Genomic DNA, 14011 nt, shown 5'->3' with positions numbered 1-14011 from the left:
CATCGTCTGCTCACTTTAGAGCGCATAGCCACTCAGTCACGTGGACAAATCCGTGCGGAAAGCAGTGAACTGTTGACTCCATTCCCAGGCACTTCTTATAGTTGCATAAAAGGTATGTAGGAGTGCATTGCATTATGGGTACATCAAGATTCGGGGGGGGGGGGGGGGGGCGATGAAAAGTGTGATTGGAAGCCAAATTCTTATTTGGACACTTTTACGAAGACCCTGGTACGGTTGATGTTTGGCTGTCAGTTTGAATTTTCCTCTTTGTTCCGTGAAGGTTTGTTTTGATTTTTCTTTAATCCATTCGGCTGATCCCACTCCCGTATTTACTACGCTGGGCGAAAACAGCTGTTTTCCACTGGCTGCGGTCCAACGTCTCAAAAGCTCTGACTGTGTTGTGGTTGCGCACAGATAAATAGGGAGCTGCAAATAGACATAAACAATGCCAACGTAGTAGATAAATTCCTGTGTGTCGAGGCTATACTGTTTCCTGTAAGGGAAGCTGTACAGGAAAGCAGTTGCTTTCTGTATTTCTTTTGGACTTTTGGGGGTCTTTGTTTTGTTTTCTGAAGCAAAGCAAGATGTGTGGCTTGCTTATGATGAGAAAACCATTCTACTGAGCTAGTAGTGCAAGAAGTTCCAAGAGTGGTAAATTTTGTACTGTAATTTGCATATCCTTAATACTGTTTGTGTTTCTCTTACCCCTAATTTGTAATTACTAATACAATTCAGAGCTCTCTTCCACCTAATGCTAAGTGAGTCTGATCTTCAGCTTATTCTTTCTTCTTTCTGCTTTGTCTTCGCTTTCTTCTTATAAAACGGAGTGTTCATGTTGTATTTTTGTTTCTGATTAAGGTATGTAAGATATGGAAGAGCAGATCACAAGATGAAACCAGGGGCAATGAGGGAAATGCTAATCATAAAAAAAACCCTGGTAAACTAATGACCATTTCCCCCCACCCCTCCATTGTGTCGTTTCTTAACTGCCCAGCTCACGAGACTCGTTTCTGGGGGGAGAAATTCCGTGAAAATGTGGGGAAGATCTGCGTAGCGGTGACTAAAGAGAGAAAGAAGATGGTGGTCTTGCGTGCATTAACTCGTTAAGTCCTCCCATTGTTTTAGTCGGCAGAGGGGGCTCATTGAGCCCCCCCCCCCTCCTCTTAATCTCACGTGGCACTATCTGCTCTCACCAGCTCGTCATCGCTGACTTTGATATCAATTAGATCTGTCATCACGTGGTAGTACCTTTTGGCAGCCGAGCGCCACGATTCGGCCGTCTCTTGGCGAGATGCCAACGATTGTCAACATGTGGCCCCTCCTCCCCCACTTCCCAAAAGAAGACAGCGCACATCAGAGCTCGTTGGTGTCATCAAAATGTTTGCATATTTTTTTTTTTTTTAAGGGCGGGGGGGGGGGGGGGGGTTGCCCGTTTTATTTTACCATGGTGCCATTTAAGGCCACACTAGACTCCATGAAATGGGCGCAAGCTTAAGTCATCGGATAGAATTTCAAGCGCATGACAATTTTTCGGGGCGAGGAAATCAGAAGACGATTTGACGGCTATTTCCGTTTCCTGAAGTGGATCCTGCAGGCCTTCTCTCTCCTCTAGACTCTCATCCCAAACGATGCTGAGAATAGCTCCGCCCCACCCTCAGCGTCAACACTGCTCAATGCAAGGACAGATACATGTAGGAAGATAGTTTGGAAGAGAGAGAGAGAAAATCAGAAGTAAAAAGATGGATGATGAAGGGGGGGGGGGCAATTTCACTTTTTCAAGGTGGTAGCCCCTTTTGCAAATCTTCCGACATCCGTGTGAAATGTTTTTGCAAAGACAGTGATCCATACCGTTATCACATGTACATTGTAAGGATTTACAGCTTACTCAGCGCTGTCATCAAATCTGGAATTATCTCTTCGGGAGTTGTCTCAAATTGTTTGATTGTTTGCGTCGCCTAAAAATAAGCAGATTTTTTTATGTCCTTGGGGATGGGTAAGGCTGAAATGTCATGTAGGAGAACATGAAATTTCAGAATAGCCTGAAGTAAACCAAACTTGTGCACAGGCTCCATCCACCTGCTCCCCCCCCCCCCCAACACCCATGCCCACAAACACAAATAGAGTGTACTTCCTTTTAGCGCTAAGATTATTTGAATTCTAGTTTAAAGCCTTGGCGATGGCAACTTTTAAGCTTCCATGAGCTGTTGTCTAGATGTGGTAGAACCCCGTACACTGTTTTCCAATTCTGGTTTTATACCCCTTGAAGTAGCAGACAGCTTGGCAGACAACTGTGCCGCACAACAACTTCACAAGATGGAGGCAACAAGTTGCAGGAGGAAGGCGTGATGATGCAGAGGAACTACTCTGCTCCTCCCTCACTTCCCTCTACCCCCTCTCCTCCCCCCCCCCCCTCGTTCGTGACAAGTACAGCGTTGTAGGCATTATGGGATGTTCATCGGCCGAAAGCTGGATTAAGCTGGTTCCTCGACACACGTGATTCCGATGAAAGGTGTCGGAGCGGACTCCGGCAGCTCGGGGGCAGCTCGGCAGATTTGTCACGTCATGTTCCGTAATTGATTGCTTGTCTTGCGACAACATTCAAGGCGTGAGAAACCTGTTTGGGCCAGTAAATCAAATCTCTCTATAGATCATGTTTACATTTGTCCTGTTCAGCAAAGACTAGATTTTACTGAATGCAGAAGTTTCAATCATATACAACTACATTGTACCTCTTGCTCGTGGGAGCATCCAAAGTCAGGTCAATGGTATTAATATCCGGCCAACTAATTTTGAAGCAGTAACTGCCATCAGAAGTTACACATGAATATTTCAAACTTGTTAATATCCATAATGTTATCAAATCTCTGTTTATCTGTACAGTGTAACAAAAGATATGCCCCTGAAGTTATTTGTGGGAAAAAAAAATAGCCATTTGACCCTCCCCTGGCCAAACTGGACAGGTCAACTTCATGGCCACTTTCACTCCCGGGCAATACATTATCTATTATTGTTCCTCCTCGGTGAAAATAGCCACAGTTAGGTAACTCTGTCAAATCATTGTGCCGAGGGAGGGGCAGCGATCGGATGTGAGCGGAGGGGCAAAGAGAGCGAGGGAAAAATTGTAAACAAGGGAGGTGTTTTCGGCCAGCTCTCGGCAGCCAATCAGAGCGCTCGCTTCACTCACCCCCAATGGTTTTCTTCATGTCCTTGGGTCGGCCGCTACGGCACTCTGCGACATGTAAACACAAGTCCAGAGCTGCCGAGTCAACTCTCATCAGCCAATCAGCAGTTTCCCTTTATAGTCGTCTTGTTCGCCAGCCCCTGGCGGTTTTTTGATACTGCGCTGTCCTACTTCCTGTCAAAATTTCCTGGCATACTGCCATACATTGTGGGGGAAAAAGTTCACGCTCTTACTCTCTCTCTTTCTTTTTCTCTCTTTCTTTCTCTCTCCTGCTCTCTTGGTCTCTTTAGATGTGTGTTTTTATCAGGAAGAAGAGATGTTGGTTAATTTTTTTTCTCTTGAATGTGGATGCAAAACGTTTAATCCACGTCAAGCTATTTCTGAAATCAAAGCAGGCTGTTCCCAGATCACCCCTGCTCAACCCTGGGTTTGTCATGTCCCGGCTTGTCTGCTCTTTTTTTTTTTTTCATTTTGTTTTTTTCCCCCCTTTCTTGCGTGAGCAGGTGTGCCGCTGGGGTTTGCGAGGGAAGCGTCTGCACTCATAGCAGCATCCAGCAAGAGGGCGCCATCAACTAGCATTGCAGGAGGAGGGAAGAGGATTTGGTAGGGGGATGGCAGAAGTGATGCTGATTGGGGTTGGGTGGGGATGCAGGGATGGGTGGGGTCAATGGAGTTTGGGGGGGGGGGTGAGATGGGGGGCATCTTCCGTGTGCATCCATTCTTCATCCCATACCATCCCATGATGCTACTTATATAAAGCTTTGTAAGAGGAACTCAGGATAAAGCTCTCGGCAATTTTCGCATCGTTTGCATCGACCAACGTTTTGAGGAACGCGCAGCTCTCTTTTCAACGTTCTCTTTGTATACCTGTTTACTTCATCTTAGCTGATAATTTTTGTCTGCTTGTATAGCAAACGAAGAATCAGGACCATTTTATTTTGCTAGGAAGACATTAACTTCTTCTTCTCCCGCTTAATTCAACCTCATTTGTTCTCTCCTTCGTTGCATTTTCACCTCCATATTTGCCATTTTCTCCCTCGTTATGGGCATCTCTCTGTATCAGGACATCTTTGAGGATGAGATCGACTGGTGGTCCAAATACTACGCCTCCACCGGCGAGACGGAGAAGTGTGGCCAGTATCTTGAGAAGGGCTATGACAAAATTGAGGTGAAGTCTTATTTGATTTTTTAGACCTATCTTATTTTGCTTGAAATACAATAGTCATATTTTCCTCACTTGCATTGGTACAGAGTCCAGTGATCCGTATCTGAACACTTATTTGCCGTTTAAGAATATTTTATTTTCTGCTGAGGCAGTTTCTGTGTGAACTTTTTACTAGAAGCAATATATCAACAATGGAGATGAGTTCATACTTTTTTCTTCTTCTTCAATGGAACTACATGTACATTCTTTATTGATTTTATGAGATATTAACTGATATTGTGGGTATCAGCAAGTGGCCAAAAACACAAGACAGATATTTTATGCAATAATGAAAATTTCTACAAACGTACCAGCTTCCTTCTAATGAGCAGGGAAGTGAAAATCAGGTTACTTTTGACTTTTCATAAAAAATTGGAACAGACCAACATGTAGGCTAACCAAAGGAAATCATTTTTCTTTTTCTGCTTTTTTAATATTATGCCATTGTAAATGCAGGCTAGTGGATGTTGGTGCAAATCATCAACTATCCTTTTTAAGATCAGATAAGATTATGAAACTAAGAAAGTGAAAAACAAATTTTAGCAGCAAAGACTCGTGTGTAGATTTTTTTTTTTTCACATGGTCTTGTGTTAAAAATAAACGAATGAGTACAAATCAAAACAAAAACAAACCACCCCACCTGTGTTTACAGTTACAAATTAACAAACCTAACGAGATCGTATTGCTGTCGTTGGTGCTTTGGGTAGACGGCCGTGACACCAAAATTATATTTTCCTATTGGTTACTTCCCTTAGACATGACTCTTGCACATGGCACTTGGCACATCCATCGCCTTTTCTTTCTTTCTTGTAGTCTGAAATGAGAGGGTCTTGGAAAATGTGTCAGAACGGGAAAATTACACATACTCATTATGTCAGACAATTAACAACAGCAAAAAAAGATGGATCGCAGCAGAAACTGGGCAAAGTGATAGTGGCACAGTTGACGCTAAGGAATGGTGTGTCAGGTAATGGGATAATTACATCGTAAGAAGAGGGTTTTTTTTCCCCCATGACACAGTGTATGTTGTTCAGTTGTCTACTACAGGCACTGGCTTGTACGTAGCTCTCGATTTGATGTCTGTAAGATCTTGTAATGCATGTACTGTATAAGCTGTTATTTTCGCGAGGGTTTAATTTTGGCGAATTTCGCGAATCACAGTTGGATCGCGAATTTAACAATGCGCGAAAATGTTGCCAGATGCTAGAATAATAGTACATTTACATTAGCATCGATGTCAATTCGCGAAAATAACATCTCGCGAAAATGTCTGTGACCTCCTCATTCGCGAAAATATCTGTATGCGAAAATAACAGCATATACAGCTGTACAGTATACGGTCTGCTAGGTTTAAGCACATGAAAAAATGCCAAGGAATCAGAATTGAATAATTAAAGTTTAGAGGGTGGAATGTATTTTTTCTTTCCACTGCAAAACATTTAGCTCAAAGATTGTTTATTGCATATTAGTTGTGTGCAAATCTTTACATATTGATTGAGTTTTGCATAAAATTCCAGGTAAGGCCTACAAAATTGTGAAATACAAGTTGATAGCTTTCAATAGCAAAATTGTGTGTGAAGAATAGTCAAAGCCTTATGTTAATTTTTGTTAATTTTTTTTTTTCAATTGGCGTTTTGTTAATGTGTATCAAGTTTTTAAAATGAGCAACGAAGGAGTGTTTTTCTTCCTCCGCCGCTCATCGAACAGATCTACAACAAGCCCCTGGAGGTTCTCGGTGTCAACGACCACTTCATGGACTTCTGCAACACCTACGAACTCAACCGCGGCAAGGCCAATGACGACGAAGACGAGGAATCATCTGGGGTCGGCGAATTCAAGGTGAGAACAAGACATCAAAAGTAAGATGGTCGTGAGTAGCGGAGTTACACAGAAGTAGAGCTTTCTCGGTAGCAAAAATCTATTGGGAAGTAATCTGGGTCAAACCATAGTTGTGTTTAGTCAAATTTCAGTGGTCTTGAAGGAGCCAGAAATTGTGTGTTTGCAAAAATCATAGATGTTAGCATGCGATAGATAAAGGAGGTAAGTGAAAAGTGGAGTAATGATTGTACAAGGATTTATTATAATTGTCATAGCACAGCAGTGGAAGAAATTAGTCGATTAGATGAAATTAAATTCTTTTCACATATTTTTTTTTCTCCAGGGGGGCAAGGAAAAAGACAATTATTTGCAGGGCAGAAAAATCAAAATTGGGTGCAGATTAAAGTGCTTATACGTGAATGAAAAGATTTTGATAGCCAGAGAGGCATGAATATAATTGTATTAGCTCCCTGTAAGTCACAGCAAATAAATGTAATCATCGTAGTGATCGTCGTGATTCAAAATAGATTAGTGGGAAATGAAATCAAGAAAATACCAAGCATTTTCTTTCGATGGAATAAGAAATCAAAACTCACAATGTAGGAACATCAAATGATTTCTTGCGGTCCTGAGGAGAAAGAGAAACCCAAGTTATTGCATCTGTTCTCTCTTTCTTTATCTTTTTTGTATGATCTTTAATAATAGGAAGATTAAATGAATCACTCAGAAAAAAAAGCAAATTATAAGACTGGAGGAGTTCAATCAGTATGCTGACAATAGATACCATAGTATGTACTCTAAAGCAAGAAATTCGCAGCGTGAAGTTTCATTGGAGTCGACGGCCTTTTTCGCAGCATGAAAGTTTTGTGAATTGCCACTGGCATCCAGTGCATTACAGTGTAGACAAGAACTTTCCCATGCTTTTTGATTTCACAAATCTTGGCTCTTGCAAAATTCATCAAATCAAAATACAAAAAAAAATTGTGGTTTTACGGTATTCTGCAAAGGAGACAGTTGAGATGAAATCCTTTGTGTCTATGTGGTGAAATTACCATAGCACAGTTCAGATCCAAAGTGCAATACATGCCGTGACATGATTTGTAGTATTGGCTTGAAATGCCGAATTCAAACTTTCAGTTTGGCTTTGATTATTTGGCTCTGCCTATTTTTAGAAGTACAGACCTCCAGTGAACATACTTGTACGCAAGGGCATAATCACTACTTACTACAACCAATTTTACCAAAACATCCCTTCTGTGTACTTGGCGTTGATAATGAAAAGAGAACAATTGCAGCATTTTCTTTTTAAGCACCATTGTGGGAGATTCATTCTATGAATTGTTGGTTAGTGAAATCTCTCTAGCCTCTTTGTCTCAAATTGCACTCCCTTGAAGTTCGTATTTATGAAAAGTTTAGAGAGTAGAGTAAGTGTTTGATATGTAGGCATAACTTGTGTAGTACTGAGAGTTTTGAACTGTTTGACCTCTCCCCAGTCGCATTAATTCAAATATTTGAAGGGATTGATTTATATGTTTGTGGTGCAATGAAAACAGCAGAGGCATAGCAGGTGTACCCCTGTATGTCATGTTTTGTAGTGTTTGTTTTTCCCCATCCTCCTAGAATTTAGGATTTTCTTTAGGACTGCAAAATAGTTGTGCTGGAAATACCTGGCAGGCCATTCATGAACCTGTTAAATTTGCTGTGATATTCTGTAAGGTAGAATGGTTAAAATATTGAATGTCACGTTTGTGTGAAATGCCGTGACAGTCTGTGGATACGTTTGGGGCTGCTGAGGAAAATTGTCTAGTTTATTTCACAGATTTTATTATCATTCTGATCACATTACAAAGAATATACATATGTATTTGGAACATATACTGAAGATTTGTATGGAGGCACCGTATCAATAGTAATAGTGTGTATCACGTTTAACATAAAAAATGTTAAGCCTTCTGGGTTTCGATGTTGGGAGGGTGAGTGTTTACACAATAATGGTAGAAAATTTGCCTACTTTTTGGTATGGCCCCTTCCAGTGACTTTGCAATAGATAAGTGGAGGATTAATTGTAGGTTTTCTTTTTTGTTTTCTTTTTTTACACAGCAGAGAAGAGAGATAGATGCATTACTATTTGAGTAGAGAGAACAAATTAATGTGAAATATTGCTCAAAAGATTTCCTCTTTTGTTGACAGAGAATGGGAAAATTCTCTACAAGTACTCTTGTGTTTATTTTTGATAATATTTGAAAACAAGACTTGACTAATATTGTAGAAGAGGTCGTCAGAGATCAAAACAAAAGTGTGAGGTATGATGGGAAGGGAAGAAAAACCGCACGAATCTGAACTTGTTCGTCATGAATAATGCAACAGGATATCAATTTCGGTGTGAGAAAGGACAAAGACCATGTGTAGCATTCTGTTTGCGCAATGTGTTGGGTGCAGTCAGGGAGATTAAAAACAAAACAAAGCAGAAGGTTGATTCCGTCCATATAAAGACATGTATGGACACGTTTTGGTGGTGTGAGTCAGAAGTGAGAAAAATTCTCCACTTAATTGGCTACCAGTTGCGGCTGACTTGTAAAAACAAGAAAAAATAAAAGGAGAGAAGGAGATTAAGAAATGTAAAGGTGCGATAGAGGAATGAAAAGAAGATTAAGGGGTAAAAGATGGTGGGAGGATGTAGTGGAAGAAGGAGGGGAGGATGGAAGGATTTTGGAGCGACAGAAGAGCAGATGGACAAGAAAAGGAAGGACAAGCAAGCGTGAGTGTGTGTGGGTTTGATGGGATGGGGGGGGGGGGAGTTGTGTTTGTGTTTTGTGTAGTAAAGAAAGTCTGAGCTGGGCATACAATGTATGTTGGCAGACCATCAAGTTATTGAGAATTGACCTGCCAGGACCAGCCCCAGTCATAACTTTGGCTGATGGTTTAATGAGGGTACCACTAGTATTTTTGAGACCAAACCGTGTTATGCATTATGCCAATTAACCCATTCTCTGCCAGATTTTGAGATCTTCATAGACTCTGTGTAAAAGTAGGATCTACCACAATCCAGTATTAGTGCAAGCATTTATTTATCTTCTTCTTCTTCTTTTTTGTTTTTTTGGGCCCACTTTAACAAATGATTCAATTTGTTCTTCTAAGATAGATTGGCATGTTGTGGCATTTTTGGCTTTGTGTGGACATAAGGCAGTGATGATGGAATTTTAATATCCAGTTCATATTTACCTGTAGCATGTTGATGCTGACACAGACCTTGAGACGGTTCATTATTATTAAGTCGTTGGGCATGTTTGTGGGTATCAGTTATGATGAAGGTTACTGCAGTTCAGGGTACCCAATTTTTGTGGAACTTTTGCAATAGCGAAAGTTAGGCTCATCCGTCCTTACCTATTACATGTGCAATGTATACATTGAAGCCTTATGGACACTTTGACAAATTGTTGTTGTCTGTTTTTGTCAGTGGTCCAAGTTCGGATGATTGGCAGATTTGAGTGACAGTTTAGAATGATAAAACAAAACAACAAATAAATGATGATAATAATTTTGAAAAAAACCTCTTAGCCGTAGTGGTTTTACTGTGGTTTGTCCATGCCGGCCACTTCACGTTTAACAGTCAAAACAACCCGACGTATGCAGCTATGTTCCCTAAAGCTGACCTTTGAATGTTAAGCTGCCTCCTTGGAGGTATTTCCAGGGCAATGCCTGTTGCTAGGCAACATCCAAGACACGGACACGAGTGCCAAACTAGGAAGAGTTGTTTACTGGCTGATGCTACTCCGTTTGAACAACAAGATGGCACAGGAGAAAATTTGACCACTGCATGTTCTGTCAGAGGATCATAGAAATCATCTCAGACGTCTGGTTACTTTAGGCAAAATTCTTTGCCTCAAATCCTTTGCCTCATTTGACCCAGAGTTTTACCGAGTTTTGATTATTTTCAAATGAAGAATGCATTTGGTGTGTACAAACTGTACTTTAAGTAAATGTAAGATCATTTTCGTTAACTTAATGTATAGATATTGATTTTGGAAGGTTTTGCTAATATCCAGTTGTTGAACTGCAAAATTTGTTTGGAAAGGGAAGATAAACATGTTTTCATGCAACTTTCACCTCGCATTTTATCGAGTAGGAAGTTATAGATATTATCATGATTTAACTTCTCTGATCTTTGAATTCTCACATGGTCAAAGTTTCAAAGTTATAGTATTGTGTTTTGAAACAGTCTCATGAAGGAGTTGCGCCTCTTGCCAAGGTAGGATAGTCCCAATCAGATAGAAAAAATGTTTTCAAACTTTCCACTCACTCCAAGGAGTAATAATCACGATGTCCGATGGGTATTGACTGGACAAGTACTGACCACAATGGCTGCCTTTGGGACTGGTTAATGAGATAAGGGGTTGAATACTCAGAAAAGGGGTTGAACAAATGTCAGGGGGCCTTTCCCCTCAGTTTTTATCCAAACAAGTACATGTAAATAAGGGTTTACTTTGATAATTGACACATAATGGATGTTAGGGCGGGGCACAAATTAAGTTTCCTGCAAGAGATATGAAGAGATTCCAGATTCCCTCAATTTTGTCAGTTCTTCCAAGAATTATTGATACGTTTCTTACCAATGGTGATACCACCTGTGACTTGTTTGCATACAATCTCTGTGGTATTTTGAGGTGACCATTGTAAAAGGGTTAAACCAGAGCATAAATGGTGTCATACAATTGTAGTATTGTTGGGAGTTGGTGTTTTGAAGTACCAAGGGTACGGCAATATATGGAAACCAGGTCCTTACTGAGACAGCTGTTTTAAATCTTGGAAAGTTTGAAACTGTGTTTGTTTTGCTATAATTGTTTTATCACCCTTTCTCTTCCCACAGGGTCTGTTCAGGATCTACCCTCTCCCCGGAGACACCAAGGCGGCCCTGCCCCCCAAGCAGTTCAAGTACCTCCCACCCTCCACCCCTGTGGAGTGCGTCATCAGGATCTATGTTGTCAAGGGCATTGACCTCCAGCCCCAGGATCCATCTGGCTTGGTAGGGGTTCTCCCCTCTCCTCCATCCTAATGGTTTTATCTTCTCTGTAATGATATCTTTAAATGAAAGACAACAACTATGTGCACTAGAGGCTAAAGGGCTGGTATAGCTTTCATTGAGATGAGGAACCACTCATCAAAGAGCATACAATTCTAAGAAGAAAGAAAGTTTATTTGATGAAAATTGGTTTTGAAATGGCTGATACAATGTACATGTATATCCAAAAACAAACCCAAACAAAGTTGTCCAAATAAAAGGTGGGTCCCACATTTTATTGGGTCCTGATTTGGTTATCTCAGCCTTTCCAAGACTGATTTCGTTAAATAAACTCTTAATTCCTCTTAGATGAAAGTCAGTTTTGAAATGGCTAAGATATCCAAAAACAAAGCAAATCAAAGTGGTCCTTATAAAAGGTACAGTACGACCCACCTTTTAGTAGGACCACTGTGCATTGGATATCTCAGCCATTAAAAGACTGATTTTCATTAACTAAACTTTTAATTCCACTAGAATTGTATGCTCTGTAATATTTCATATGAGTGGTTTCTAATTATCTCGCAAAAAGTTAAAACCTACATAAATCCCCATCTCAACCAAAACTATACCAGCCCTTTAGGTGCAGTTACCCATCAGCTGAAACTTTAATTGTGATGTCCACCAGTACTCTGTTATGACTCAAAAACAAAGTAGCATCAGGCTTGATGGGACAAGATCCACGTAGCTAAAAGTGTTTTGTCATGTCATGGCACCCCGAGTCTTCTTCATTTGTTTCTCCACTCCTAAAACCACAGCTTCACCCAGCTAAAACAAGCCCCCCCCCCCCCCCCTCCAATAAAAAAGTTGTGTTTGAAGCAGTAATGGTACCATCACTGTCATAGTATTTAGTGAAATATTACATGTTTGAACATGACTCCAGCACCCAGAGTGTGAACGGTGTTGACTGTAGATTGTATCGGCATTTTACTTCACACATGTAGTTCAGCCTTGTAAGAATCTAGTTTTCTGTCAAAGATTGACTGAAGAGATACAAGAATCTAGTTTACATTAAAGAGAGGCGATGGAGGTGGGAGGATTTCTAGTTATCCAGAGAGAAAGCTTGAGATGTCCTCCTCTCATGCTTATCAAAATTTACTCTGATTTGTAGGCCACATTCTTGCTTGTCCACGCTAATATGAGAAGAGACTTTACATGGACAGGTATTAGATTTACTGTGATGAAACTCTCTGACAAACCCTCCAATCTGTCCGATTAATCATCCAATCCACCATCTGATCCACCAAATCTGGAGCAAAAGTGGATAGGATCCTGATGAATTAGTCTGTATGTGACATCTCTTTTCTATTTTTTGTTTGTTTGAAAGAGTTTCAGAAGGAGCTAGATGGATAAGTGTTCAATATTGTAATACAAGCACATTGTTAATTATATATAGTTATTTACTTGGATATTCCCCGGCTTTACTTAATCCTCTTTCCGCAGGCTGATCCATACCTGAAGATCAAATTGGGCAAGACGAAGATTGATGATGAGGACGACTACCTCCCCAACACTCTCAACCCAGTCTTTGGAAAGTGAGTGGTCAGAGGTTTGATCCAAATCTTGACAGCATGGAGACAAATGTGAAGACTTTCGATTTTGTTTTTTGGGGGGAGAGTGATGAATTTTGTAGAATCAGGAATCAGAAAAAAAGAGAGAGAATGCTATCTTATTATCAGTTCTATGATTGTTGTAGACTTACAGTTTCATTGCCGTGGTGTTTTATGGATAAGTGCAGGATTAAGAAAAAATACAGTTCGTAAAGTGTACTCTTTCAAAGTATTGCAGGTTACTATGGGTTATATCGTGGGGGGGGGGGGAGGGTTCAGCTCAGAATAACATTTGCAAATATATGTAGAAAGATGAGACAAAGTTACCTTGTACTGCGTAAAATTTGAGTGCTGACGAAGCATGAGTTAGATAGCAGGATGTTTTTTGGCGTCATTTTAATGTTTTAGCAAAATTGTTCGACAACTGACGTGGTGTGATGTGATGATGCTTTGTTTCCAAGAATTAAGAGTTTGGGGGTTTCCTGTACTTTTGAGGACTATGTGTATTTTACATACTTGTGTGGTATAATATGGTTGGTAAGAATTACCACTGCTTTTCAGCCACAGCTTGTATGTCACTCCAGTAGATGGCGCTGTTCGTAAATATTCTCCAGGCAGTGCACACTTGCACATCACATAGCACCATCCCAAGAGCCACAAATGATATGTACTGAAGGTCACGTGTATGTGAAAATTTAGGAGATTGTGGGCCCCATGCACAGATTTATGTTGTCAGTTTTGCTCAAGCTTTTGTTTCCTTCCACGAGATGGCGCTGTTCATGAAAATTCCACAGACCTGTTAGATGTGCTGTGGGAGGTCAAATGCATATGTACAATATACAGTATGTTCATATTAGAAACTCTCTCACACATACAGTGTATCTAACAGAATACGTTTGGAATTACAGAATATCTGTATGCTCATTGTTGCAAGCATGTATCCTGTATATTTATCAGGATTATGAATAAATCGGAACTGCAAACAATGAATTTGATGTACAAATAGAGTAGGGTTTGAAGAAGAAATAATTTCGAAGTTAGAGCATACATTGTACGTACAAACTTGAGCTTTATTATGGGAGCACTTTTATTGACTTTACTCTCATGCTTGCCATATTCATGCACTTCACTGTCGGACATCGAAGCTTTGCCAGTGTTAGTGCTGTATAGTTCTAATATTTCTACAAAGTGTAGAGAATTAT

At 40.4% G+C, this 14011-nt stretch overlaps 1 protein-coding gene across 1 annotated transcript in view; it reads left to right on the top strand.

The window, feature by feature from the left end:
* LOC139713461 (dysferlin-like) overlaps nucleotides 1-14011 on the top strand; it is a 113665-nt gene that overhangs the window by 82979 nt on the left and 16675 nt on the right. Inside the window, exons 31-34 of the mRNA XM_071625188.1 lie at nucleotides 4245-4349; nucleotides 6093-6224; nucleotides 11071-11226; nucleotides 12703-12794. Coding sequence (XP_071481289.1) covers nucleotides 4245-4349; nucleotides 6093-6224; nucleotides 11071-11226; nucleotides 12703-12794 — 485 coding nt within the window. The remainder of the gene's footprint in view (nucleotides 1-4244; nucleotides 4350-6092; nucleotides 6225-11070; nucleotides 11227-12702; nucleotides 12795-14011) is intronic.

This window comes from Diadema antillarum, unplaced genomic scaffold (assembly GCF_040938485.1).
Source record: "Diadema antillarum isolate AM-2024a unplaced genomic scaffold, OU_Dant_1.0 seq00001976_RagTag, whole genome shotgun sequence".
Taxonomy (NCBI): Eukaryota; Metazoa; Echinodermata; class Echinoidea; order Diadematoida; family Diadematidae; genus Diadema; species Diadema antillarum.
Note: the sequence above shows the minus strand (reverse complement) of the source record. Positions and strands in the feature narration are given on the sequence as shown.